Genomic DNA, 27,014 nt, shown 5'->3' with positions numbered 1-27,014 from the left:
TCATCATCATCATCATCATCATCATCATCATCATCATCATCATCATCTTCTTCTTCTTCTTCTTCTTCTTCTTCTTCTTCTTCTTCTTCTTCTTCTTCTTCTTCTTCTTCTTCTTCTTCTTCTTCTTCTTCTTCTTCTTCTTCTTCTTCTTCTGTAGTGCCGCACTTTCCATGAGTGTAACTTCAACACTGGTTGACCCACAGCTTTGAGATGTCTCACCTGATGATGAAAAGGCTTACCTGGGTCACACCAAATCTCTACACAGTATTCATCATTTCCAAAGTTGTCAGTCACACCAGGAGTCCAAGGCCTGTAGTTGACTATAGATCTATCAGACCATCTCCAGCGTCGGTTCTGCATTGACAAGAAAGACATTTTAGTTAGGGGCAGAAAGACCAAACAATGATGTGTACATTTACATAGGAAATGTGCCGGCTGCCTTTCCAGAGATTTCTCCAAGGTAGCTCACCACGGAGTCTTAAAACAATGAAGCACGAAACAAGGGGCGAGTGGCCTCAAACTATAGTAATTAACCACCCCAGACCAAAGTCAAACAACTTCAGTTAACAACCCAGATAAAAAGCTGGGCTGGCTGCCCTGGTGTGGGGCAATTCGTTGCCCCCAAGTCCTGTCGCCACCATGGCTCAAAACAGTGGAAGGAGAATGCACGCACGTGGGAGGGGTGATTACTGAGTCGGGCTTGGGAGTCTCGCGCCCCCTCCTGCCCCCCATGTTCTGTTGCGTGCATGCTCGCGGCCTGCACTGTCCCCTGTGCTCGGCACCGCCTCGCCCACCCCGAGGATTCTAGGTGGGGTGTGCTCCCTCCACCTTTGGCGCACGGGGGGGAACCTCGGACTGGCGTGAGCCTGTGCACGCCTCATTTTAACAGAGTCACTAGGTCTGGCGCACGCTGGAAAGCAGCTGCCGGCCAGGTTCCAGGGTGAGGCCCGCAGGCCCTGATGCTGCAAAGTCCCCAAGGAGGCGGGGTGAGCTACGCCGGCTGCGGCCGCTCTCCTTACTCCTGAGCCATTTCGGCTAGCTTCGGGCGAAGAGGATGTTCCTCTCCACCTTGGCCAAGAGGCTGCAATACTAAAGACTAAGCAGGCCTAGGCGGGGCCTTCCCTTTGCAGGCTTTCCTTGTTCTGGGAACCAATAGTGTTCGTTATTTGTCAAGCGCCTGTAATTAGCCAGGCGTCCTACACTGAACTAGCTGTACTGTGAGGTACCTGGAATAGGACAGGAATCCTGAGGACTGCAACATGAATAATTCCTTGGAGAACGCTATCTCCTTTGAAGAATACATCCATGTTAAAGCACGCTCAGTCCCTCAGCATAGGATGAAGGAGCTCCTGGACTCCCTCGCTTCAAAGGGTCTTGAAGCCCTGCAGGAGTTTCAGCAGACGGCTGCTACCACCACGATGATATACCAGCAAGGTGGCAATTGTATAGTTGCAGGAGAAAAAATAATACATTTTTTAAAAAAATAAGGAACGAAAAAAAGGATGAAGTTCATATGACCAAGTGTAGCTCTAGAAATTAGCAGAAACTTTATTTACAATAGAGTTTCTGGCGATTCCCAGAGGAGTTTTGCTTGTAAGTTCCTATCTGGACTGTTTTCCACGGCAGAACCATGTACGGCATATTACATGCGCAAGGGAGGGGAAAGGGAACGGCGGAACATCATCCACCATGACGCCGTCATTTTCTGCGTCACAGTGGAAGTGAGGCCACCACTCAGAGGATACCGAGGGATTCGCCCAATGCCATTTGCCAGGGGATTTCCTTTCTCTCCATGCAGATGAGTGGTGGCAGGCCACAAGACAAGGGAGAAGGTGGTCGGGGCCTGGAGATCTTCCAGAACTGCCAAGTCATCTCCATGCTCAGAGATCAGTAGAGTCAGTGGCATAAGAACTTGCGGAGATCCCTTACCTCTCCAAAGGGGAGTGTCCGGTGGCCTTTAGTCTGCCTACGCTGCACGGCGAGGCATTAACATTGGCCTCGTCCGCCAAAAACCTCGGGGTGATACTGGACCCATCACTATCGTTTGTTGCCCAGGTCACCCAGACGGCTAAGGCGGCATTCTACCATCTGCGGCAGGCTAGACAACTGGCCCCCTACCTCTCCCGCTCTGATCTGGCCACAGTGATCCATGCCACGGTCACCTCTAGGTTAGACTACTGTAACTCGCTCTACGCGGGCTTACCTTTGGCCATGATCCGGAAATTGAAGCTCGTGCAAAATGCGGCAGCCAGGTTGCTGGCGGGAACATCTATTAGGGACCGGATTACTCCGGTCCTGCACCAACTACACTGGCTGCCAATCGAGTACCGGGTCATGTTTAAAGTTTTGGTTTTGACCTTTAAAGCTATTCGTGGCCTTGGACCAGCATATCTACGGGACCGTCTGTCCCTATATCGCCCTGCTAGGCCCCTCCGCTCCTCGGAGGCGGACCTTCTGGTGATCCCTGGCCCCAAAGTGGTCCGGCTGACCTCTACAAGGGCCAGGGCTTTTACAGCCCTGGCCCCTACCTGGTGGAACAGGCTCCCAGGTGAGATCAGGGCCTATAAAACGGACCTGTTCCGCCAGGCATTTGGCCAGCTGGGATAACACCACACTTCTCTGACAAATATCTGGCCTCCATGGGTACAAGAATGGGGAAGGGGAAACAATTTTAATCGCCATCTGAATTTTTATAATTTATATATGGTTTTAACTGAAATGAATGTGGAATGGATTTTAACTGTTTTTATATAATTGATGGACACCGCCCTGAGCCCTTCGGGGAAGGGTGGTATAGAAGTTTAATAAAATAAATAAATAAACACAGTCCCCCCCCCCGGAAATTCTGGTCAGAGTCAGCACCCTTGGTAGGAAGGGGGGAGTCTTGCCCAGTGAGATGAGGCTAGTTAACACTCCTGCCAACCAAACAACAGCTTAGTGTTAAGTTTTATAGGATCATAGAATCACAGAGTTAGAAGAGGCCCCAAGGGCCATCTAATCCAACCCCCTGCCATGTAGGAACACACTATCAAAGCACTGCTGACAGATGGCCATCCAGCCCTTACCATTAAGTTCTTCCTAATGTTTTGGTGGAATTTTTTTTCCAGCACCTTGAACCGATTACTCCTGGTCCTAGTCTCTGGAGCAGCAGAAAACAAGCTTGCTCCCTCACCAACATGACATTCCTTCAAATATTTAAACATGGCTATCATGTCACCTCTTAACCTTCTCTTCACCTGACTAAACATACCCAGCTCATGAAAACATAAGAACAAGCCTGCTGGATCAGACCAAAGTCCATCTAGACCAGCTCTCTGCTACTCGCAGTGGCCCACCAGGTGCCTTTGGGAGCTCACGTGCAGGATGTGAAAGCAAGGGCCTTCTGCTGCTGCTGCTGCTCCCGAGCACCTGGTCTGCTAAGGCATTTCCAATCTCAGATCAAGGAGGATCAAGATTGGGAGCCATAGATTGACTTCTCCTTCATAAATCTGTCTAGGCCCCTTTTAAAGCTATCCAGGTGAGTGACCATCACCACCTCCTGTGGCGGCATTGTTATGTCTCAAAGAATCAGGAGTCGGAGGAACAAAACATGGTGCTTTATTTCAAAGCTGCTACTCACACATAGCCTAAAATCACTCTGCAGCTGTGCTCAATATAACACACCTACTGATTACCAATTCCAGTGCAACAGCTGCAGACTCTTAAAACAATACAGTACCTCACAATCAATACAATACATTACACCCCTTCCCCCTAACTCCTGTAATAATCTGGTGGGATTCTCTTTCGCTGAGATCGTCTCAGCTCCCGCTCTGGCTCCTGAGTCTGTGTTTGTTCCTGGTTCTGCAAAACAATTGGACCCTTTGCTGTTTCCTTATCCTGCATCTCCATCTGTGCCCTTAACGCCCCAGGTTCCTCTGGGACAATTGGACTATTTACTGCTTCCTCATCCTGCAGCTCCATCTGCCCCCTTAATGCCCTAGATTCGAGGACCTGGGGTTCCTGATCTACTGTTGGACCTGGCACTCTCTTCCTTACTTGGTCAACATGTCTGCGGATCACCCGCCCCTCTTCAGTTTCCACCCTATAAGACAAGGGCCCTGTCGGCTGCCTCACAACTGCTGGGACCCAACATGGACCTGCTCCATAATTTCGGACATACACCGTATCATCCCTATCAAATGTCCGAGGTGCTTTCAACACCTGATCTTCTTTCCGTGGACGATCATCAACTGAATCGGGATGCATTCGGTCCAGCAACGTCGTAAGTTTCCGATTCATTAGCAACTCCGCAGGACTCCTCCCGGTGGGCTGTGCACGGTGTTATGTGCTGTGTTAACAAAAAATTCGCCAACCGACGGTGCCAATCCCCCTCTACTATTCGCTGCAATGCATCCTTCGTTGTACGCACCATCCTTTCTGCCTGCCCATTCGTAGCCGGATGAAAAGGGGCCGAGGTAACCTGGCGAATAACACCATTGGCCAGGAATACTCTAAACTCTTTGGATACAAACGCTGTCCCATTATCCGATACCACCGTATCCGGGAGGCCATGGGTTGCAAATAACTTACGCAGTGCCCTAATAACTGTTTGTGATGTCATTGACATTACTGGCACTACTTCTAGCCATTTGGAATATGAGTCCACTACGATGAGAAACACCTGGCCCTGGAAAGGCCCTGCAAAATCAATATGTACCCTTGACCACGGTCTTTTTGTGGACTCCCATTGATAGGTAGGGGCCTGAGGTGGGGCAGGTCGCGTTATCTGACACTCCCTGCACCTGGCCACCCATTCTTCTATTTCACTATCCATCTTTGGCCACCACACATAACTACGGGCCAATGCCTTCATTCTCACTATTCCGGGGTGCCCTACATGTAAGGCCTCCAGCACCCTAATCCTTAAAGCTGCTGGGATCACTACTCTATTTCCCCACAGTAAGCACCCCTTGTGGACAGATATCTCGTGCTGCCTCATTCCAAATGGCCTAAATTTTTCCTCTAACTTACCCAATGGCCAACCCTTCCATGCCCAATTCAAAACTCGGGCAAGCACTGGGTCCTTAGCTGACCTTTCTGCTATTTCTGCCGCTTGCACTGGAGGCTCTGATAACGATTCCAACATCAAAACCTCCAAAAGTGGGGAATGATCTTCCTCCTCCCTTTGTACTGGCAAGCGACTCAACGCATCTACATGACCAATTTTCTTTCCCGACTGGTGCTGCAAGACATAATCATATGCATTCAGGAACATTGCCCACCGCAGCATTCTAGGGGACAATATTTGTGGTGTCTGGCGCTCTGAGGAAAATAATCCCAACAGCGGCTTATGATCTGTAACAATCATAAATGGTCGCCCATACACGTAATCATGAAACTTCTTAACCCCAGCCACTATTGCTAATGCCTCCTTATCAATTTGCGCGTAATTTCGCTCCATTGTAGACAACGTCCTAGAATAATACGCAATTGGAGCTTCCCGCATATCCTCCAATTGATGGCTCAACACTGCTCCAACTCCATACGGGGAGGCATCGCACGTCAAAATTAATGGCTTCCTCTCATCAAAATGAACCAATACACTTTCTGATGACAACAATCGTTTGACATCTCGGAATGCCTTCTCATGCTGACTTGTCCACTGCCACACTGCCCGCTTATCTAATAAACGGTGCAGTGGCTCCGCCATTGTGGCCTTATGCTCTAAGAATGAATGGTAAAAATTTAGCAATCCCAAAAATGCCTGTAACTCTTGCTTTGACTGTGGTGCTGGGGCATCCTGGATGGCCCTCACCTTTGCTGATGTCGGGTGGATTCCCCTTGCATCTACCATGTATCCCAAAAACTCTACTTGTGCTACTCCAAACACGCATTTTTCGTGCTTAACGCGCAACCCTACATCTGAGAAGCACTGCAGTACTTTCCGTACCCGTGTCATCAGTTCCTCCTCAGTTGCACCCACTATCAAGACATCATCAAAATACGGTATGACTCCCGGCAAGTTTCTTAATATTTCTTCCATCAAGCTCTGGAATATCCCAGGAGCTACGCTCACTCCAAATTGCAGCCGCTTTACTCTGAATGCCCCCCTGTGAGTCACTATCGTCTGGGCTTCTGCAGTGGCATCATCCACTTCCAGCTCTTGGTATGCCTGCGCTAGATCTAATTTTGCAAAAACCTTTCCCCCTGCCAATGTTGCTAACAACTGACTGACAACTGGCACTGGGTATGGATGTTTCTGCAATGCCTTGTTAATTGTGCACTTATAATCAGCACAAATGCGCACATCCCCATTGGCCTTCAGGGGGGTCACAATTGGAGTTTCCCATTTTGCATTTACCACTGGCTCCAATATTCCCTGTTCCAATAACCGATCTAGTTCTGCATCCACTTTAGAGCGCAAAGCAAATGGAATACGCCGTGATTTTAGACGTATTGGGGGTACTAAAGGATCAAGATGCAATGATATAGGTGGACCCTTATACTGCCCCAGTCCCTCAGCAAACACACTCTTAAATTCTCCCACTAGCACCTCCCATGTCAACTTGCTAACCTCATGAATTCCAGTAATTACAATTCCCAACCTCCCAAACCAGTCCAACCCCAATAGGCTCGTCCGCCTTCCTTCCACTATTAACAATTTCAAACATCCATCAAACATATGATATTTCACATGGACATTACACATGCCAACCACAGGTACTCTATGTCCTTGATAATCCGTAAGTGGTAAGTCACAAGATTGAATATCCAAATCATCCTGTGGGCAAAATGTTTTATAAGTGTCCCATGAAACGATGGAGAATGCTGACCCAGAATCCACTTCCATCACACAAGGGACATCCTGGATCTTCACAGTCACCGACAACTTACGCTGGATCTCGGGTTGCACGTGGTTAATTACATCAGCTGCGTAAACACCATCACACTGCTCATGTGGGGGTTGGCCAGTCAAGCCAGCTACATGGGGACAGCAAGGTGCATCCACAGAGTGTGTAGCAGATGAGCCGGGAACATGTCTTCTTGGTCCCTGATGCCTTTTTTCTCTGCACACTCTCCCAATATGCCCCCAACGTTTACAACAGAAACATTGTGCCTCTTTAAATTTACACCTTTCTCTCTCATGGGGCCCACCACAACTCATACATTTCTCTGTTAACATCCTCCCCCTCTGTTGTGGTGGTCTTCCCATCTTCATTGCACCATGCTGCAGTCTCTGAATTTCACCATTACCCGGGTCTACAGTCCCACTGCCAGCTGTTTGCAATCTCTGTGGGCTCCTGGCTTGTCGCACGTCCCGAGTAGAGGCTGCAGCAAGTTCAAAATTCAAGGCTTCTTGGTATGCCGTTTGAAAAGTCAAGTCTGTCTTTGCCAGCAGCAACTTTTGCAATGGTGCCTCTCTCAGGCCACAGACCAGACGATCCCTTAACATTTCTTCCAAATTGAAGAAATTACATTGTTGTGCCAACCGCCGTAAGACTGCAACATAATCTGCAATGCTTTCAGTCCCCTCCTGATCACGTTTATAAAAAACACTCCGTCTAGCTATTTCTGACGGTTGGGGAATGAAATGGTTCCTTAATGCAGTCAGTATCTCTACAAGCGGTGTTGCTGATAAGTCTCTTGGCGCTATCAATGCTGAGGCGAGGTCAAACACCCCTTCACCACAGAGGCTCAAAAACACGGCTCTTTTCCTTTCTGGGTCTGTTATGCCATTTGCCAGAAGATAAAATTCCAATCAGGCCTCATAACTCTGCCACTTCAAAGGAAACTCCAAATTAAACTGTTCCAGCTGCCCTTGAAAAGCCATAATTTACTCACAGTCCTTGCTTCACAAAAACTTGCTAGACTCGTCATAAGTTTATCCTCGTCGCCAATATGTTATGTCTCAAAGAATCAGGAGTCGGAGGAACAAAACATGGTGCTTTATTTCAAAGCTGCTACTCACACATAGCCTAAAATCACTCTGCAGCTGTGCTCAATATAACACACCTACTGATTACCAATTCCAGTGCAACAGCTGCAGACTCTTAAAACAATACAGTACCTCACAATCAATACAATACATTACAGGCATATTCCAAACCCCAATCATACATTGCATGAAAAAATGTTTCCTTTTATTAGTCCTAATTCTTCCCCCCAGCATTTTCAATGTATCCCCCCTGGTTCTAGTATTGTGAGAAAGAGAGAAAAAATTCTCTATGACAACATTTTCTACCCCATGCATAATTTTATAGACTTCAATCATATCCCCCCTCAGACGTCTCCTCTCCAAACTAAAGAGTCCCAAACGCTGCAGCATCTCCTCATACGGAAGGTGCTCCAGTCCCTCAATCATCCTCGTTGCCCTTCTCTGCACTTTTTCTATCTCTTCGATATCCTTTTTGAGATGTGGCGACCAGAACTGAACACAGTACTCCAAGTGCGGTCGCACCACGGCTTTATATAAGGGCATGACAATCTTTGCAGCTTTATGATCAATTTCTTTCCTAATTATCCCCAACATTGAGTTTGCCTTTTTCACAGCTGCCATGCATTGAGTTGACATTCATCTTACATCTCTCCTTGTATGACATGGAATCCAGCCCTTTTACCATTTTGGTCACCCTCCTCTGGACTTGTTCCAGCTTGTCCATATTGTTCTTGAATTGTGGTGCCCAGAAGTGGACACAGAATTCCAGGTGAGGTCTGACCAATGCAGAATAGAGGGATATGATTATGTCTCTTGATCTAGACCAGGGGTCTTCAAACTATGGCCCTCCAGATGTTCATGGACTACAACTCCCATCAGTCCCTGCCAACATGGCCAAGTGGTAGGGCTCATGGGAATTCTTCCCCCCAGCATTTTCAATGAATGCCCCCTGACTCAAATTTAGTTTGTGATCTACCTTCAGTGGTGGGATTCAAATAATTTAACAGTTGGTTGTTACAAGCATAGTTTTAACAACCGGTTCTGCCAAAGGGGTGGAAACCTGCTGAATCCCACCACTGTGTACCTTGTAGTTGTAAGACTTCAGTCCCACAATAAAGACGCTGTAGTTTGTACCCTGTAGACTTTATTGGATAACCAAAGCATAACAAAGCATAGACAATTTCTGCGGGACAGAGCATGGGTAAGATCTTTAATCCACGATGCCCTTGACCCCCCCCCCACCAGGCCCAAGGCACCATGGCTGCAACATAGCAACAAAGGAGGAGAACACAAACACTATAATACAAAGGGAAGAGCACAAAAGGCAGGAACCACTTCACACTTAGGAGGACGGTGGTCGGCTTGGCCATCGCCTACGGACCCGGAGAGAGGGGGAGACAGGCTGGCACCTGAGCACTGGCTGACAGTAATGGCTGAACCATGGCTGAACCCCTCTTTCCCGATCACCAGAAAGGAGCCATCCTGACAGTAGTACTGGAACTGTTTTAATGCTTAAATCTTGGGTGTAAGATGCGGTTTAGGCCGTTAGGGGTAGGGTATAAACATAAACAAACATACACAGGCATGGCATGAAGCAAATATGAGAGAAGCCCCCACCCCACCCCCAATTTCTTGCTCATCCCTAATTCCACACTCTGCTTTGAAGAGGAAGGGAGGGTCAGCTTTGCCAGGCAACAGCTGGTGATCAATACTGCCCGCTCTTTAAACGGCCTGCCCAACCTGCACTCCAAATTATCTTGATTGCCTCAGACAGCCACCTTAGTCCAATCCAAAAGTGGGCTTGCTTTAAATTGGACATGTTCTGAAGGCAAGTCCTGCATAGGCTTGGTCAATAGCCTAGAGATTCTGTAAAATTCGGATTCGGATTTATTCAGGCATAAAATTATCTGTATGTCCAAGTAAGACAAAAAACATATTTGGATATACCCAAATATTTGAGTACACCTGAAAAATTAGTGTCTGGGTTTTTTTGTGTTTTTTGGTGCTCTTAAGCATTTGTGCCTGTGGGGGCGCATTTTTAAAGGTAGTGGCACCAAAATTTCAGGATATCATATAGAGACTCTCCTGGTGATAGCAACTGAGGTTGGTGATGTTTGGTTCAGGGGGTTCAAAGTTATGGACCCCCAAATTGGGTTCCCCATCCCCAATGTTTCCAATGGGAGATAACAGGAGATGGGAGCTACCCATTTGAGTGCTCATAACTTTGGCCCCCCTGAACCAAACTTCACCAAACTCGGGTGGTATCATCAGGACAGTCTCCAGATAAGACCCTAACATTTTGGTGCCACCAGCTTTAAAAATGCATCCCTGACAGGCACCCAAATAATTGCCCAAGATTCTTTGCTCTGCAGTCCCTTGGCACCATTGTACCCAATGGGGAATTTCAGTGCAGACTGCACATTTTTGAAGATAGAGGCACTAGACTTTCAAGGTGGCTCCAAGAGGCCCTCCTGGTAATAGCATCCAGGCTTGGTGAACTTTTGCCCCTCCGAAGTAAACTTTAGCAACATTGGCTAGTTCCTTTCAGGAGACTCACACCAGTAGCCCTGCAGGAAATTAGCTGCCACATGAAGGGCCCCCCATCTCCTATTAGCTCCCATTGGAAACAATGGGAGATGGCGCACCCAATTTGGGGGTCCATACCTTGGGACCCCCTTAACCAAACTTTACCAAACTTGGTTGACATCATCGGAACATTCTCCAGATGATACCCTGAAATTTTGGTGCCACTAGCTTTAAAAATGCACCCCCTGCAGGCACAAACGTAAAAAACACCAAAAATTCCGTAATAAGCCCGAATTCTTTGCATTTGGATTCGTTCATATTCGGGCAGGACATATTCGGCTGATTTTTCCCCAAAATGCCTGAATGCATCCAGATTTAGGCCGAATCTGGGATTTGGTGCACCTGAATCTCCAAACCTAGGACTCTTGCAGTTCTAATGTACAATTGCCAACTCAGCTAAAGAAATTCCTGAAGTTGGGGGGGGGGGAGCCTAGGCAGGGTGGATTTTGGGCAGGAACTCCTTGGGGATGTGATGCCAGGGACGTTTCCTCTAAGACAGTGGCCATGCTGACAGGGGCTGATGGGAATTGTAGTTCATGAACATCTGGAGAGCCGCAGGTTGCAGACCCCTGCTCTAAAACTGACTTTTGTCTTCAGAAGAGAGAAAGCGTATCTGGCCATCTATTCCTGCCCAAGTGCTGAGTTAGGAGAAGGAGGCCTGCCTGGCTGTTCCACCCCCTTCAAAGGTGGGGAGAGTTGGGGTGGCATGCATGGCCTTCTCTACAGTGGCCCCTACACTTCAGAATGCACTCCCTCCAGAGGTTCATCAGGCAGCTACAGACTTGGAGTTTCGGTGCCTAGCGAAGACTGTCCCCTTCTCCCAGAATTTTAGTTGACTCCCCACATTGGGAGGGGCCCAGAGGCGATCCTCCCATTGGGCAAAGTGGGGGGCACAAAAACTGCAGGTTCGTTTGTGGGATTTTTTGTATTTTCAGTGTTTTTCTGTTTTTGGCCTGCAGGGGGTGCAGATTTTAGGCTAGCAGCACCACAATTTCAGCGATTTTTTGGGAGACTCTCCTGATGATATCATCCAGGTTTGGTGAGGTTTGGTTTAGGAAGTCCAAAGTTATGGACTCACAAAGGGAGTGCCCCATCCCCATTGTTTCCAATGGGAGCTAATAGGAGATGGGGGCTACACCTTTGAGGGTCCATAACTTTGGACCCCCTGAACAAAACTTCACCAAACCTGGGTGGTATCATCAGTAGGGTCTCATGAAGAAACTCTGAAATTTTGGTGCTGCTATCTTAATAATTGCACCCCTGACAGCAGGCACCCCCTAAATTTCCCCAGATTTTCCTTTTAAATCCACCCCCTTCCTGCCAATGCTTGTTTTCTTTCTTTCTTTTATTCTCTCAATGCCTAATAAAGGTTATTATTATTATTAAATCCACCCCCCTTCGGTATGGATTTAAAGGGAGAATCTGAGGTCCCCAGTGTAAACATTGAAAGTGATTCTGTTTCAGGGTGGGGGATAATCCACCCAAAAACATCATCACTTTCAATGTTGTTTAACTGGGGACCCCAGATTCTCCCTTTAAGGTGAATTTAAAAGGAGAATCTGGGCTCCTTAGTTTACACACCATTGAAAATGATGCTGTTTGGGGGTGGATTCCAGCATCACTTGTTTAAACTAGGGAGCCCAGATTCTCCTTTTAAATCCACCTTAAAGGGAGAATCTGGGGTCCCCAGTTTAAATAACATTGAAAGTGATGCTGTTTCCCCCAAATTGGGGGGGACTGGATACAACACCATAAAATGTTTTCATTTTGAAAGCATTTTGAAAATGTTTTCCAAAAAAATATTTCTGCTGTGTGGCATGGCCCATTGCTGTGTTCAGATTTGTGAGTTGGGGCATGTTCTATAACGTGATGGTGACTTTGAAATGGCCTGGTGGAGAAAATCATTGTTTGGTCACGGTGGGAGAGGGTATCAAACTTAGGTTTTGCCCAGGGCTCCAGTTTGCCTAGGTACACCACTGGAGCCCCCCCCCCAGATGTCTGTACACCCCTCCCTTTTGTGGGTGGGGGAGATTTTAGATTGTTTTAGGGATTTCAAGGTGAGGTTTTATAGTGATATTACTATTGTTGGATTTTGTATGATTTTAGTGTAACCCACCCTGAGACGGCAGTAAAGGGTGGGAAATAAATGCAAATAAATAAAATAAGTGCATAATTAAAGGAGTGTGATTGGAACTCCTGGAGAAAATGAATACTATTCATGATGTGTTCCCTTCTCTCCAGTATCGGAGGATCATGCATTTCCCACCAGGTGCTGTGGAACACACAGGTGGGATAATGCTGCTCCCATTGTCTGGTTTGTGGGTTGATGGGATTGATTGGCCTTGGTCTGATCCAGAAAAGCTCAGTGTTGGTGGGCAGAGGCGATTGCCCGCTATTGCCAGGAATCTGGGAACCTATTTAAGAGGAATACTGTTTTGAATTGAGTTGCATGGATTCAGTAGGTATGATAACTTTTGAAATTTAAGAAGTCAGCATGAACAAGCAGAGTGGATACTCACCCTCCGGGGGTCATGCAGTCCGATCCAGACATTCTGGCAGCCTTGCTGAGAGGCCTTGATGTATCTGGCCAACACATCTCCTTCGGCTTTGCTAGAAATAGAAGCGAGGTGCCCGTTGGTGGCTTGGCTCTGGCAATCAATCTGGGGGAGGGAGAAGAAGGATCAGGTAGGGGAGGGAGAAGAAGGATCAGGTAGGGGAGGGGCATTTTAGGGCCATCAGGTGCTGCATTGTCAAATTACAACGGCCACCACTATTTTGTGGAAGAATGACAGAAATCTGGCTGAAGGCAGTAGGAGGCCATTTTTATTCTTCCGGGACATACCATTGCAGAATTGAGAGTTGTTGTTATACCAAAGTAAACGAGCAGAAAACTCTCCAGAGGCAGTCTGCAAGAGGAAGGTGCTGAGTTCAGATTCATCAAGTAATTAAACACAGCCTGTCTTTGCCACCTGAGGACAGGACTGCTACCACTCAGAGTCCCCAACCAAAATAACAACCCATCACTCTTGTCTGTGGGGTAAGATTTTGGCCATAGCCAAACCGTTTTATTGAGAAAGGATACAAAGAAGTGTGAGGGTGCAGCATGGGATCTGATATGTACACTGGGCAGCCCGAGTGCCGTCCCCCAGTGAAACGTTCCTCCAACCCACCTGCTGGAGGAAATCGTGAACCTTGCACAACAACCGTGGAACCGAGTCGGGCAGCATGGATCTGTTTTGTGCAGCGTGGCAGTAGTGGAACTCAGGTGGGCAGCAGCCCCCTGTCTGAAGATCCAATTTTACCACTAAGGGGCACAATCCACTTTGTAGCACAACAGTCCCTGTTTCGGAGCTCCAAAGTTGTCCAACCAGTGGCATAGCATCAATGGGGCGGAGTGGGGGGCACACACTGGTATGTGGGCATGGCATGTGCATGTCGGGGGCGTTCCAGGGCATTCCAGGGTGTGTTGGGGATGGACGACACACACATGCCCCAGGTGCCGTTCCCAGCCCCCTGTCCAACATTTCAAAAACATTGGAGACCCCTGGTTATAAACATTACTATCTGGAACTGATACACGCTCAAGTAAATACCAGTCTCTGACTCTGGTCCTTCCATGTTCTGAGCACTCCATCTCAAAAATTGTATGATTGAACTCGGAAAAGTACAGAAAATGATCAAAAGATTGAAGCACTTGCTTGAGAGGGAGGCTGGTGGGGGCAGAAAGGGGCGTGGCTCGGTGGTACAGCCTCTTCTTGACATGCAGAAGATACCAGGTTCAATTCCCAGCGTGGCCAGTTAAAACTACCAGGCAGCGGGTTATGGGAAATCTCTTTCTCTGCCTTGGAGAGATGCTGCCAACTCTGAGCAGATGACACCGACCTCGATGAACCCAGTGGGTCCGATTCAGGATACTGGACACAGCATCAGCGTTCATGTGTTCAAGGCGAAAGGGTTTGGAGATTTTCATTTAAAAAATAAATTACATGGGGAAGTATGGCAGACGTCTATAAAATTATATGGAGAAAGTAGGCAGAGGGGACTGTTTCTTCTACTCCCTTAATATCCCCTCTGTATTTTTCTCTCCCATTTGAACTTGGCACACTACCTGTATTGCTTAATAAACCCTGTTCAAAGGAGAGCCATGATGCTCGCCAGGTTTAATGTTATGCCTTCTGCCTTGTTACATGGCAGATTTAATAAGCAAGAAAAGGCTAAAAGATTGTGCCCATGTAACGATGGCTCAGTTGAATCTCTGGCCCACCAATTATTTCACTGTCTCAGATTCAAGGAAATCAGATCCAAGTATGTGAATCTCACCCCTTTACATTTACTTGATCTCCCTGATTTATTTAGATTACACTACTTGTTGGACAACCCTGATCCTTCTCTCTGTATGATAGTGGCAGACTTTCTCCTGGAAATTACTAAATGCCAGTAGATTTCCTTTGTCCTAACATGTATATTCTGCATTGTACTCCCTTAATAATCGAATAATAACTCCAAAAAAGAAAACCCAATGGAACTGACCACCAGAAAACTCAGGAGGCACCAAAATTATTATTTTGACACAGATAATGTAGAACGAGTTTATGGAATTCGCGGACACACAAGTCAACCGTGGCCCCTCCCATGGGTGAATTCAGAAGGGGAGTCAGAACAAAAAACGTGATAAGGTGTATCTACCAAGCTTTGAGCGCTGGTCATTATATAGGACCTTGTGTCACTATATATACAGTCCATGTTTCCTAGGCTTGGCTGGCCTCAGATTTTTTAGTATTGGTTTGGCTGTATATATTTACTGATCTGTTTAATATGTTCATTATATAGAACCTCCATGTTTTGAGAGAGTGAGTCTCTCTGAATGCTGGTTGCCAGGCACAGTAGCTAACACAGGTTGCTGACTCAATGGGATGGGTAGAGAGAGTGGCCAAGAAGTGCCTCTTCTTACCTCTGCTTCAGCCCAGCTCATTTTGTCTTGGAAAAATCCATAGCAGCTGCCTTGGTAGAATATCCATCCTCCAGGGCAAGACACGGCCTCCACACCTGCTCAAGGAAAAGGGCAAAAAACAAGGGCGGTGGGAGAGAATGTATGAAATGACTGTGACTCCGGAGAAAGAAGTGGGATATCAGGACAGGAGGGAGGAGAAGGGACCTTTAGTGCCAGGATATTGGCCAAGAATCCCCGTTTTCAGAGTAGTCGGTGGTTTCTCCTCCAGAACCAGAACGTCATTTCAATGGTGTGTCTAGAGCAGGGCGGGGCTCCCCAATATGGTATTGATGGGCATCATTTCACCCACCAGTACTTTTCTTGGCACCTACTGGGTGGTTTTTAGAAGGTGGGTGGGCCTGTTGCCCAGCAGTGCTTCTGATTGGCCTCTGAAGTGCCAATCAGCTATGCAGATGCAAATACTGCTGTTTCAGTGGAGAATTTGTGCCCCCCACCCCATCCCAGATTTGCAAAGGTGCCCAAAGGCTAAGAGGATCCAGAGGTCCCTGGTTTAGAGGTCTGCTTTTGAAGCGGCTCCCCTTCATCGCCTGCATCCATCGAAACAGAACCCTACATCAGATGTGTTTTTCTGGAACCCTCCTGAGAGTGAGAGATCCTACAAACCTGCTTATGAGACTGTCTCTGAGAAGGAAGGAAGGATTCTGCCATAGACCCAAGTTCTGGTCTCTGGGAATTATTACAAAATATTGTGTACAAAGAGGCAAAAATGTCAAGTGAAATGTGCCGGTTTGAATCTGGGGGTTCTGCAGAAACTTAACTCTTGAGCATGGACCAGCGATGAGGAAGCCAAAGAAGACCAGGGAGAACCAAGGGAGGGGACCCATCTTCTTTCTTCCAGTCCTGTGGAGAGCAAGAGCAGGTGAGGAAAAGGGAGGAGGCCGAGAGCGACTCTGGTGGCAGCTGGACCAACGGGACTCTTCCACCAATCATGGTGCCAAATTCAGAGCAGACAACGAGGGCTTTTTATGCTGGAATGGAAGACAGCATTACAAACACGGCTCCTGTAATGATAACCTAACAGAAGAAGAGATGGTGTTTGTATCCTACTGGAGTCTTGGCTTCCAAGCTCCTTTTCCCTTCCTCTCCCCACAACAGACAACTTGTGAGGTCGGTGGGGCTGAGAGAGTTCGGAGAGGACTGTGACTGGCCAAGGTCACCCAGCTGGTTTCACAGTGAGAAGAAGAAGAAGAAGAGGAGGAGGAGGAGGAGGAGGAGGAGGAGTTTGGATCTATTCCCTGCACTTTCCCTCCTGTAAAGAACCTCTCAGCACCAGCCTGACTTGTAGTGATGAAAGGAAATCCCTTGTTTATCAGGGGAAGAGAAGAGACTACATATAACTCAGCCTTTCCAGCTGGAGGAGCAGCTCATAAAAGAGCCAAGGACAAAAAACAGCAATGAGGTCTCACCCAAAGGCCAGCTTTCAGGAGTGATGGACAACTGACCATTAGGAATGTCCAGAAATCTCACCAGTGGATTTTGGGGTGCAAAATAACCTCCCTGCTGGCTTCCTTACTGCTTTGGCTGAACACCCCAGACTGCTTTTTAGCGTGTACATCGCCCGTCACCCAGAAGATAGATCCATATTTGGGACTGGTCAGCTCCAAAGCTCCTCATGGGTGGCAGACCCTAATCTGATGAACCAGATTTGTCATCCCCCCCTCCCTGACTCCTGCACATGAAGCCTGATGTTCCTGCTTTTACTTGTGAGGGAACACGGCTGGCACTCACCTCTCTCTCTGTCCAGCTGGTTAACCTGTCGAGCTGATAATTCGGTTGCCCACCTGTGCAAATTACGTTTGTTGGGGCTTTTATAGGCTGTATTTGTGGGTGGGTCAATTTCTTTGAAAAATGTACAGTAAAGTCAACTCTGAGATATGGCCTGTCTTTGAGGAAGTATTTTGCATATATGCTGATATAAATATTTACTTTGAGAAAACACATAGTGTTTCTAGAGGATTGTGTATCGAGGATGTGTTTGGAAAGGGGGGGAAATGGAGGGGGGGAGACTGGAGCCGTTGTGCTGGCACCAAAGCATCAGAGCTGCAGTCACGCACCTGCAGACACGGGGAGCCGTCAGAACCGGCCAGGTCAAGGGAGGGGTGGGCCGAACAGAGAGTGGGCAACAACAGGTTTATGTGGCCTATAACCCCCCACAGGTGTAGGGTGTGGGCCAACAATGGGGCTTCCTCATTGGGCAGCCACTTAATTGGCACCCTTTGGGCACTTTGACCAGGGTTGTTCAGAACAACTTGTTCTGACAAGGGGGCTATTTCACGCTCTCTCCCAATGGTGGCCCATGGGTTGAACCACTGATTTTGCTGGCACAGCTTTGCAGTGGGGAAAGGGGGTGTTCCCACGTCCAGACCAGGAGCAGGGTAGAGACTTTGGCCCACTGCGGCCACTGCAGATATGCGGCACTGCTGCACAGCTGTTCTGCAGCAACATAACTGGCCCTTGTCCTCTGTTATTGCCTCTCATGCAGAGGTGGGATCCAGCAGGTTCTCACAGGTTCCCGAGAGTAGGTTACTAATTGTTTGTGTGTGCCGAGAGGGGGTTACTAATTGGTGATTTTGCCACGTGATTTTTGCCTTAGTGACGCCCCTCCTCTCAGCAGTAGCGCGCAGAACTTGAAGCAGTCTAGCAGGAGGTGCACCGGCGTGCGTGGCAGCCTGCGCCTGCGTGCATTCGTTTCCTGCCCAAGGACCGGTGCAGCGGCTGCGTCCTTGCCAAAGCCCCGCCCAGGAATGCCCCGCCCCCGGAATGCCCGGCCACGCCCCCGTCGTGCCCCGCCCAGCCCCATTGGCGCTACGCCACAGTTTGAATCCCACCACCTGTTACTAAAATTTTTGGATCCCACCACTGCTCTCATGCCAGCATTAGTCTGCTGGTGTTTCGAGCATTCCACACTCTCTGACCTTTCCCCTCCCCTTTCAAGATGGCATCCTAAGCTCTTCACTATCAGCCTCTACATCCCAAGTCAAGAAGAAAGTTCCCTTTAGACTTTGCGTGTTATTTGTGAGTCAGACGTAGCTCATTTTAAGCAATATTGTCTCTTGTGACAGGCAGAAGTTCTCCAGGGTCACAAGATATAGCTGATGAAGTGACCTCTGACGCTGGAAAGCTTAAACCCTGGACCTCCGTTTGGTCTGCACAGTACAACTGGAGAGCCAGCGTGGTGTAGATTGAAGAACAGTGGACAAAGAAGCATTTTATTTGCATGTGTGGACTGAATGTAAAGAGTTGAAAAAAAATTGGGAAAAGACATTGACGTACATAGAAAAATTAGTGAAAGTTAAAATAGAAATAAACAAAGATTTATTTTTTAGGGGGATAATGGAAGACAGCAGAGTGGATAAAAGACAAAAACCATTGTATAAAATAATGACAAGGGCTGTACATGCAGTTGTAGCGTTGGGTTGGAAAGAGAAGAAAATATGGACAATACAGAGATGGTTAGAATATACTTGGGAACAGGTACCGTTAGAAATCTTTGAAATAGTGTCAAGGAACCAACTTTAGCAGGATAGATAAAATGAAATCATGAGGATATGGGTTCTGTTTGTGGACTGGATGAGAGAAGCACTATGCCACTGTTTGAATCCCACCACCATGGGAACCTGTTACTAAAATTTTTGAATCCCACCACTGAACATGCCCCCTATTTCATGACTTGGATGATGAAGTAGAGGGCATGTTAATCACATTTGCAGATGATACCAAATTAGGAGGGGTTGGTACCAACCATTCTGTGGCATATTGATATTGCAAGTTAGCAACTTAGTGAAATTGCTTTAAAATTTTGTATATTTTGTGGTCGCAATGGGTCAGTTTGATCCAGAACACTCAGGTAGACTGAATGGGATTCACCCTGAAGTTACTGATAAGAAATTAATGGATGCTTTAAATGAATAAGATGCTGTAAGCAAGTTTAAAAGAATTCAGAGTACAAGATTGGGAATGGTCTTGTGTGAATATACTAAAAGATGTGCAGCTAAAATGATACGGTCTGAATGTAAACAGCTTAAATTAAATGGCTAATGGAGTGTGTTTCCAATCAGATTAGGAAAAATGCCCTTTAGTGACACTGCAACACTAGAAAGAAACCTGGTCACTGAACCCACAGCTAGTATTTTACCTGCACAGTTTTCAGGGAATTTTTCCCACGAGCTCCTCAAGTGCAGTCTACCCCCTGTCTTTCTTATCCCTGAAGGGCAGTGGTGGGATTCAGCCGGTTCACACCACTTGGGCAGAACCGGTTGTTAAAATGGTGCTTGTAAACAATCAGTCGTTAAATTATTTGAATCTCACCAACTGAAACTGGTTGTTAAATTATTTGAATCCCACCACTGCTGAAGGGGTACATCAAGTAGTAGTGGAGCATGCAGTTAAGATTAATGAGAATTCTAGTACTTATGATCATACACCCTTTAAGCTCAAATGCATCTCTAGCCTCTCATCAAGACCTACAGGTGAGGTAGATTTTGACACATGGAAGCTGCAAATACAACAGTTACTTGATGACCCAGAGATATCTCCCAAAGGGAAAAAGAGGAATGAAGCTTTGAATGTAGGGCGGCATGCCACAGCTGAAGAATGACTAGCACAGCTGGAAACCATATATGGCTCTGTTACAAGTAGTGACAGAGGCGTACCTAGGCAAACTGGAGCCCTGACAAAATCTGAGTTTGATGCCCCCCCACCCCCCCGTGGGCGGCCACCCTCCCCCATCATGACCAAACGATTTTTTCCCACCAGGTCATTTCAAAGTCATCATCACATTATAGCACATCCCCCAACTCACAAATCTGAACACAGCAATGGGCCATGCCACACAGCAGAAATAATTTTTGGAAAACATTTTCAAAATGCTTTCAAAATGTTTTATTACTGCTATGAAAACTTTTATGGTGTTGTATCCAGTCCCCCCCGATTGGGGAAAACAGCATCACTTTCAATGTTAACACTGGGGACCTCAGATTCTCCCTTTAAATCCATACCGAAGGGGGTCCCCCCCCCCCCCCCCCTCCCCCCCCCCCCAACCCCCCCCTCCCCCCCCCCCCCCCCCCCCCCCCCCCCCCCCCCCCCCCTCCCCCCCCCCGACCCCCCCCCACCCCCCCCCCCCCCCCCCCCCACCCCCCCCCCCCCCCCCCACCCCCCCCCCCCCCCACCCCCACCCCCCCCCCCCCCCCACCCCCCCCCCCCGCCCCCCCCCCACCCCCACAAGCCCCCCCCCCCCCCCCCCCCCCCCCACCCCCCCCCCCCCCCACCCCCCCCCCCCCCCACCCCCCCCCCCCCCCACCCCCCCCCCCCCCCACCCCCCCCCCCCCCCACCCCCCCCCCCCCCCACCCCCCCCCCCCCCCACCCCCCCCCCCCCCCACCCCCCCCCCCCCCCACCCCCCCCCCCCCCCACCCCCCCCCCCCCCCACCCCCCCCCCCCCCCACCCCCCCCCCCCCCCACCCCCCCCCCCCCCCACCCCCCCCCCCCCCCACCCCCCCCCCCCCCCACCCCCCCCCCCCCCCACCCCCCCCCCCCCCCACCCCCCCCCCCCCCCACCCCCCCCCCCCCCCACCCCCCCCCCCCCCCACCCCCCCCCCCCCCCACCCCCCCCCCCCCCCACCCCCCCCCCCCCCCACCCCCCCCCCCCCCCACCCCCCCCCCCCCCCACCCCCCCCCCCCCCCACCCCCCCCCCCCCCCACCCCCCCCCCCCCCCACCCCCCCCCCCCCCCACCCCCCCCCCCCCCCACCCCCCCCCCCCCCCACCCCCCCCCCCCCCCACCCCCCCCCCCCCCCACCCCCCCCCCCCCCCACCCCCCCCCCCCCCCACCCCCCCCCCCCCCCACCCCCCCCCCCCCCCACCCCCCCCCCCCCCCACCCCCCCCCCCCCCCACCCCCCCCCCCCCCCACCCCCCCCCCCCCCCACCCCCCCCCCCCCCCACCCCCCCCCCCCCCCACCCCCCCCCCCCCCCACCCCCCCCCCCCCCCACCCCCCCCCCCCCCCACCCCCCCCCCCCCCCACCCCCCCCCCCCCCCACCCCCCCCCCCCCCCACCCCCCCCCCCCCCCACCCCCCCCCCCCCCCACCCCCCCCCCCCCCCACCCCCCCCCCCCCCCACCCCCCCCCCCCCCCACCCCCCCCCCCCCCCACCCCCCCCCCCCCCCACCCCCCCCCCCCCCCACCCCCCCCCCCCCCCACCCCCCCCCCCCCCCACCCCCCCCCCCCCCCACCCCCCCCCCCCCCCACCCCCCCCCCCCCCCACCCCCCCCCCCCCCCACCCCCCCCCCCCCCCACCCCCCCCCCCCCCCACCCCCCCCCCCCCCCACCCCCCCCCCCCCCCACCCCCCCCCCCCCCCACCCCCCCCCCCCCCCACCCCCCCCCCCCCCCACCCCCCCCCCCCCCCACCCCCCCCCCCCCCCACCCCCCCCCCCCCCCACCCCCCCCCCCCCCCACCCCCCCCCCCCCCCACCCCCCCCCCCCCCCACCCCCCCCCCCCCCCACCCCCCCCCCCCCCCACCCCCCCCCCCCCCCACCCCCCCCCCCCCCCACCCCCCCCCCCCCCCACCCCCCCCCCCCCCCACCCCCCCCCCCCCCCACCCCCCCCCCCCCCCACCCCCCCCCCCCCCCACCCCCCCCCCCCCCCACCCCCCCCCCCCCCCACCCCCCCCCCCCCCCACCCCCCCCCCCCCCCACCCCCCCCCCCCCCCACCCCCCCCCCCCCCCACCCCCCCCCCCCCCCACCCCCCCCCCCCCCCACCCCCCCCCCCCCCCACCCCCCCCCCCCCCCACCCCCCCCCCCCCCCACCCCCCCCCCCCCCCACCCCCCCCCCCCCCCACCCCCCCCCCCCCCCACCCCCCCCCCCCCCCACCCCCCCCCCCCCCCACCCCCCCCCCCCCCCACCCCCCCCCCCCCCCACCCCCCCCCCCCCCCACCCCCCCCCCCCCCCACCCCCCCCCCCCCCCACCCCCCCCCCCCCCCACCCCCCCCCCCCCCCACCCCCCCCCCCCCCCACCCCCCCCCCCCCCCACCCCCCCCCCCCCCCACCCCCCCCCCCCCCCACCCCCCCCCCCCCCCACCCCCCCCCCCCCCCACCCCCCCCCCCCCCCACCCCCCCCCCCCCCCACCCCCCCCCCCCCCCACCCCCCCCCCCCCCCACCCCCCCCCCCCCCCACCCCCCCCCCCCCCCACCCCCCCCCCCCCCCACCCCCCCCCCCCCCCACCCCCCCCCCCCCCCACCCCCCCCCCCCCCCACCCCCCCCCCCCCCCACCCCCCCCCCCCCCCACCCCCCCCCCCCCCCACCCCCCCCCCCCCCCACCCCCCCCCCCCCCCACCCCCCCCCCCCCCCACCCCCCCCCCCCCCCACCCCCCCCCCCCCCCACCCCCCCCCCCCCCCACCCCCCCCCCCCCCCACCCCCCCCCCCCCCCACCCCCCCCCCCCCCCACCCCCCCCCCCCCCCACCCCCCCCCCCCCCCACCCCCCCCCCCCCCCACCCCCCCCCCCCCCCACCCCCCCCCCCCCCCACCCCCCCCCCCCCCCACCCCCCCCCCCCCCCACCCCCCCCCCCCCCCACCCCCCCCCCCCCCCACCCCCCCCCCCCCCCACCCCCCCCCCCCCCCACCCCCCCCCCCCCCCACCCCCCCCCCCCCCCACCCCCCCCCCCCCCCACCCCCCCCCCCCCCCACCCCCCCCCCCCCCCACCCCCCCCCCCCCCCACCCCCCCCCCCCCCCACCCCCCCCCCCCCCCACCCCCCCCCCCCCCCACCCCCCCCCCCCCCCACCCCCCCCCCCCCCCACCCCCCCCCCCCCCCACCCCCCCCCCCCCCCACCCCCCCCCCCCCCCACCCCCCCCCCCCCCCACCCCCCCCCCCCCCCACCCCCCCCCCCCCCCACCCCCCCCCCCCCCCACCCCCCCCCCCCCCCACCCCCCCCCCCCCCCACCCCCCCCCCCCCCCACCCCCCCCCCCCCCCACCCCCCCCCCCCCCCACCCCCCCCCCCCCCCACCCCCCCCCATGTGAAAGTGGTTTGAAAACGCATTATTTTGTGTGTGCGGAAGGGGCCTATGATTCTAGGGCCCCTTCCGCACACGCAGAATAATGCGTTTTCAAACCACTTTCACAACTGTTTGCAAGTGGATTTTGCCATTCCGCACAGCTTCAAAGAGCACTGAAAGCAGTTTGAAAGTGCATTATTCTGCATGTGCGGAATGAACCATAGAGTCGGAGGAGACGCCAAGGAGGCAAATGCCCCTCTAGGAATAACTTTAAAAGGCAAAAGTAGTTGTCTGTGCAAGCACCAGTGATGTCATATCACAGGGGGTGATGTCATATCACAGCATTTACTAGGCAGCTTATGTCCCCTTCTGCACATGCAGAATAATGCACTTTCAATCCACTTTCACAAATGTTTGCAAGCGAATTTTGCTATTCTGCACAGTAAAATCCAGCTGCAAAGTGCATTGAAAGTGGATTGAAATTGCATAGACCCCTTCCCCATGTGCGGAAGGGGCCTATGTTTACGGGGTGGTTTGCAATTGCCTCCTCATGCCGGCTACACTCGAGGCTTATATCCCATTTCAACGTGTTCCACGTCCAGCAAGGCGTGACCTATGCAGGCTTTCTGCAGTCATTATTCTGCACAGCAAACAGGAGAAAGCCCTGAAGAAAAGGAACAGAACAGAGGGGATTTCTGGGTTGTGCTCGGGCACCCCCTCGGTGGATAAGCAATGCTTCCTGGAGGGGCTCCCTTGAGCTTGGATCCTTCTGCAGTTGTGGTTGTCGGGGGTTCCTGCGTCCTTTTCAAACAGTCCTCTGTCTCTCTCAGGTGCTCAGAATGGCACCATACCTGAGGCCCGCGCTCCATGCGCTCCTGGTGATCTCTACTACAGATGGCATTGCTATCAATATTGTGCTTCCTGCGTCTCCTGGGAAGATGCAGAGGTAAGTGCCACTGAGGAAAGGGGTGGAATTACTGCTATCCTATGATGAACAGAGACTTGGGGGGAGTTTTGCGGAAGGCGCAGGGACTGTGACCCCACAAGGGGCATCCCATAACCTCTGAGAATCAGACTTCATGAGAAGATGGAATTATTACGGGGAAGGAAGGAACTGGAAAAGCCATTTATCTTTTGTCTGCTTGCTTGTTCGTATCTACCTGCCTTTTTATATACCTGGCTAAACTCAAGGTCGCTTACAATAGGAATAAAGGAGAAGGATACAGATAAAGGATACCTTTTTTTAAAAAAAGCACATGAAAGAACACAATTTAACAACTCCAATTAGGACCTCCAACAAAGGAAAAAAGAAATTAAATCAAATGCAGTCCTAAATAATAAAAGGAAACACTTCTTCACGCAACTGTGTGATTGGTGTTTGGAATAGGCTGCCACAGGAGGTGGTGATGGCCACTAACCTGGATAGCTTTAAAAGGGGCTTGGACAGATTTGTGGAGGAGAAGTCGATTTATGGCTACCAATCTTGATTCTCCTTGATCTGAGATTGCAAATGCCTTAGCAGACCAGGTGCTCAGGAGCAGCAGCAGCAGGCGGCCCTTGCTTTCACCTCCTGCACGTGAGCTCCCAAAGGCACCTGGTGGGCCACTGCGAGTAGCAGAGACCTGGACTAGATGGACTCTGGTCTGATCCAGCAGGCGAGTTCTTATGTTCTTATGTTCTTAAATAAAACTACCTTCATGGTTGCAGTTTTTGACAATCAGAGGTATCTTGCACGTCATACAATCTCAATTTGGCATATTTTGCCAATTTAAATAAAATTGAGCTCGTTGGAAAAAAACTCTTGGCAATCCTTAGAAATTTATAGCACATATATATAGGATATTAGTGTACTGGAAAACAATAAATATTTAATGTATTGTCGAAGGCTTTCATGGCCGGATTCAACAGGTATATAAAGCTGTGGTGCAACCGCACTTGGAGTACTGTGTTCAGTTCTGGTCGCCACATCTCAAAAAGGATATCGAAGAGATAGAAAAAGTGCAGAGAAGGGCAACGAGGATGATTGAGGGACTGGAGCACCTTCCTTATGAGGAGAGGCTGCAGCGTTTGGGACTCTTTAGTTTGGAGAGGAGACGGCTGAGGGGGGATAGGATTGAAGTCTATAACATTATGCATGGGGTAGAAAATGTTGACAGAGAGAAATTTTTCTCTCTTTCTCACAATACTAGAACCAGGGGGCATTCATTGAAAATGCTGGGGGAAAGAATTAGGACTCATAAAAGGAAACACTTCTTCACGCAACGTGTGATTGGTGTTTGGAATATGCTGCCACAGGAGGTGGTGATGGCCACTAACCTGGATAGCTTTAAAAGGGGCTTGGACAGATTGATGGAGGAGAAGTCAATTTATGGCTACCAATCTTGATCCTCTTTGATCTGAGATTGCAAATGCCTTAGCAGACCAGGTGCTCAGGAGCAGCAGCCGCAGAAGGCCATTGCTTTCACCTCCTGCAGGTGAGCTCCCAAAGGCACCTGGTGGGCCACTGCGAGTAGCAGAGAGCTGGACTAGATGGACTCTGGTCTGATCCAGCTGGCTTGTTCTTATGTTCTTAAAATGCTGGGGGGAAGAATTAGGACTAACAAAAGGAAACACTTCTTCACACAACGTGTGATTGGTGTTTGGGATATGCTGCCACAGGAGGTGGTGATGGCCACTAACCTGGATAGCTTTAAAAGGGGCTTGGACAGATTGATGGAGGAGAAGTCGATCTGTGGCTACCAATCTTGATCCTCCTTGATCTCAGATTGCAAATGCCTGAGCAGACCAGGTGCTCGGGAGCAGCAGCCGCAGAAGGCCATTGCTTTCACATCCTGCACGTGAGCTCCCAAAGGCACCTGGTGGGCCACTGCGAGTAGCAGAGTGCTGGACTAGATGGACTCTGGTCTGATCCAGCAGGCTAGTTCTTATGTTCTTATGGAGAGCAATGTCCAGGTAGATAGAATGCCGACTACGGAATGGGGAATTTAGCATAGTTGTGCAGGCATTGAATGTAGGGAGAAAAACTCCCATACCCTTTGGGACCGAAAGACCTCATTCCCACATGTGATCCTAGTGGCTACAGCTCACTGTCAATCAAGGCAGCCCAAAGATTCTCTCTCCTTCTCCGCCGAAGGAACCGGGTGCTATCTGTGTGTATTTATCAGGAATACACAGGCCGCCATTTAGAAATGAAACAAATAGAGGCAGAGACTTCAATAATGAATGAAACCAGAGCAAATGGAAAGAAACGCATTGGGGGCGGGGGGGAGAGAGGGTGTTCCCCTGGTGTAACCTGTTTAGATGAAATATTTGTTCCCCTTGATTATGAGAACAATGAAACCAATTGGCTACCAATCTTGATCCTCTTTGATCTGAGATTGCAAATGCCTTAACAGACCAGGTGCTCGGGAGCAGCAGCAGCAGCAGAAGGCCCTTGCTTTCACCTCCTGCATGTGAGCTCCCAAAGGCACCTGGTGGGCCACTGCGAGTAGCAGAGAGCTGGACTAG

General features: G+C 52.4%; 3 protein-coding genes across 8 annotated transcripts in view; 1 reads left to right on the top strand and 2 right to left on the bottom strand.

Annotated features, from left to right (window-relative positions):
• The window catches only part of LOC125434938 (C-type lectin-like), a 443,381-nt gene extending 426,089 nt beyond the window's left edge, over positions 1–17,292 (bottom strand). Inside the window, exons 1-5 of one of the 2 annotated variants that reach the window (XM_048500816.1) lie at positions 17,244–17,292; positions 16,273–16,355; positions 15,456–15,550; positions 13,024–13,164; positions 240–354 (exon numbers count right to left, since the gene is read on the bottom strand). In XM_048500816.1, the coding sequence (XP_048356773.1) occupies positions 240–354; positions 13,024–13,164; positions 15,456–15,550; positions 16,273–16,339 (418 nt within the window). In that variant the 5' untranslated portion in view covers positions 16,340–16,355; positions 17,244–17,292. The remainder of the gene's footprint in view (positions 1–239; positions 355–13,023; positions 13,165–15,455; positions 15,551–16,272; positions 16,356–17,243) is intronic. The other variant, XM_048500812.1, reaches the window with a different exon arrangement.
• The window catches only part of NME6 (NME/NM23 nucleoside diphosphate kinase 6), a 581,226-nt gene that overhangs the window by 20,416 nt on the left and 533,796 nt on the right, over positions 1–27,014 (bottom strand). The window lies entirely within an intron of this gene.
• Positions 1–27,014, top strand: part of LOC125434940 (lithostathine-like) — a 148,733-nt gene that overhangs the window by 93,720 nt on the left and 27,999 nt on the right. For 4 of the 5 annotated variants that reach the window (XM_048500817.1, XM_048500820.1, XM_048500819.1 and 1 more), the window contains exon 3: positions 24,338–24,453. The exons of the other annotated variant lie outside the window; for it this stretch is intronic. In XM_048500817.1, coding sequence (XP_048356774.1) covers positions 24,338–24,453 — 116 coding nt within the window. The remainder of the gene's footprint in view (positions 1–24,337; positions 24,454–27,014) is intronic. 5 annotated transcript variants of the gene reach the window in all.

The sequence above is a fragment of the Sphaerodactylus townsendi genome, linkage group LG06 (assembly GCF_021028975.2).
Source record: "Sphaerodactylus townsendi isolate TG3544 linkage group LG06, MPM_Stown_v2.3, whole genome shotgun sequence".
NCBI lineage: Eukaryota > Metazoa > Chordata > Lepidosauria > Squamata > Sphaerodactylidae > Sphaerodactylus > Sphaerodactylus townsendi.
This window is presented reverse-complemented; position numbering and strand designations above follow the sequence as displayed.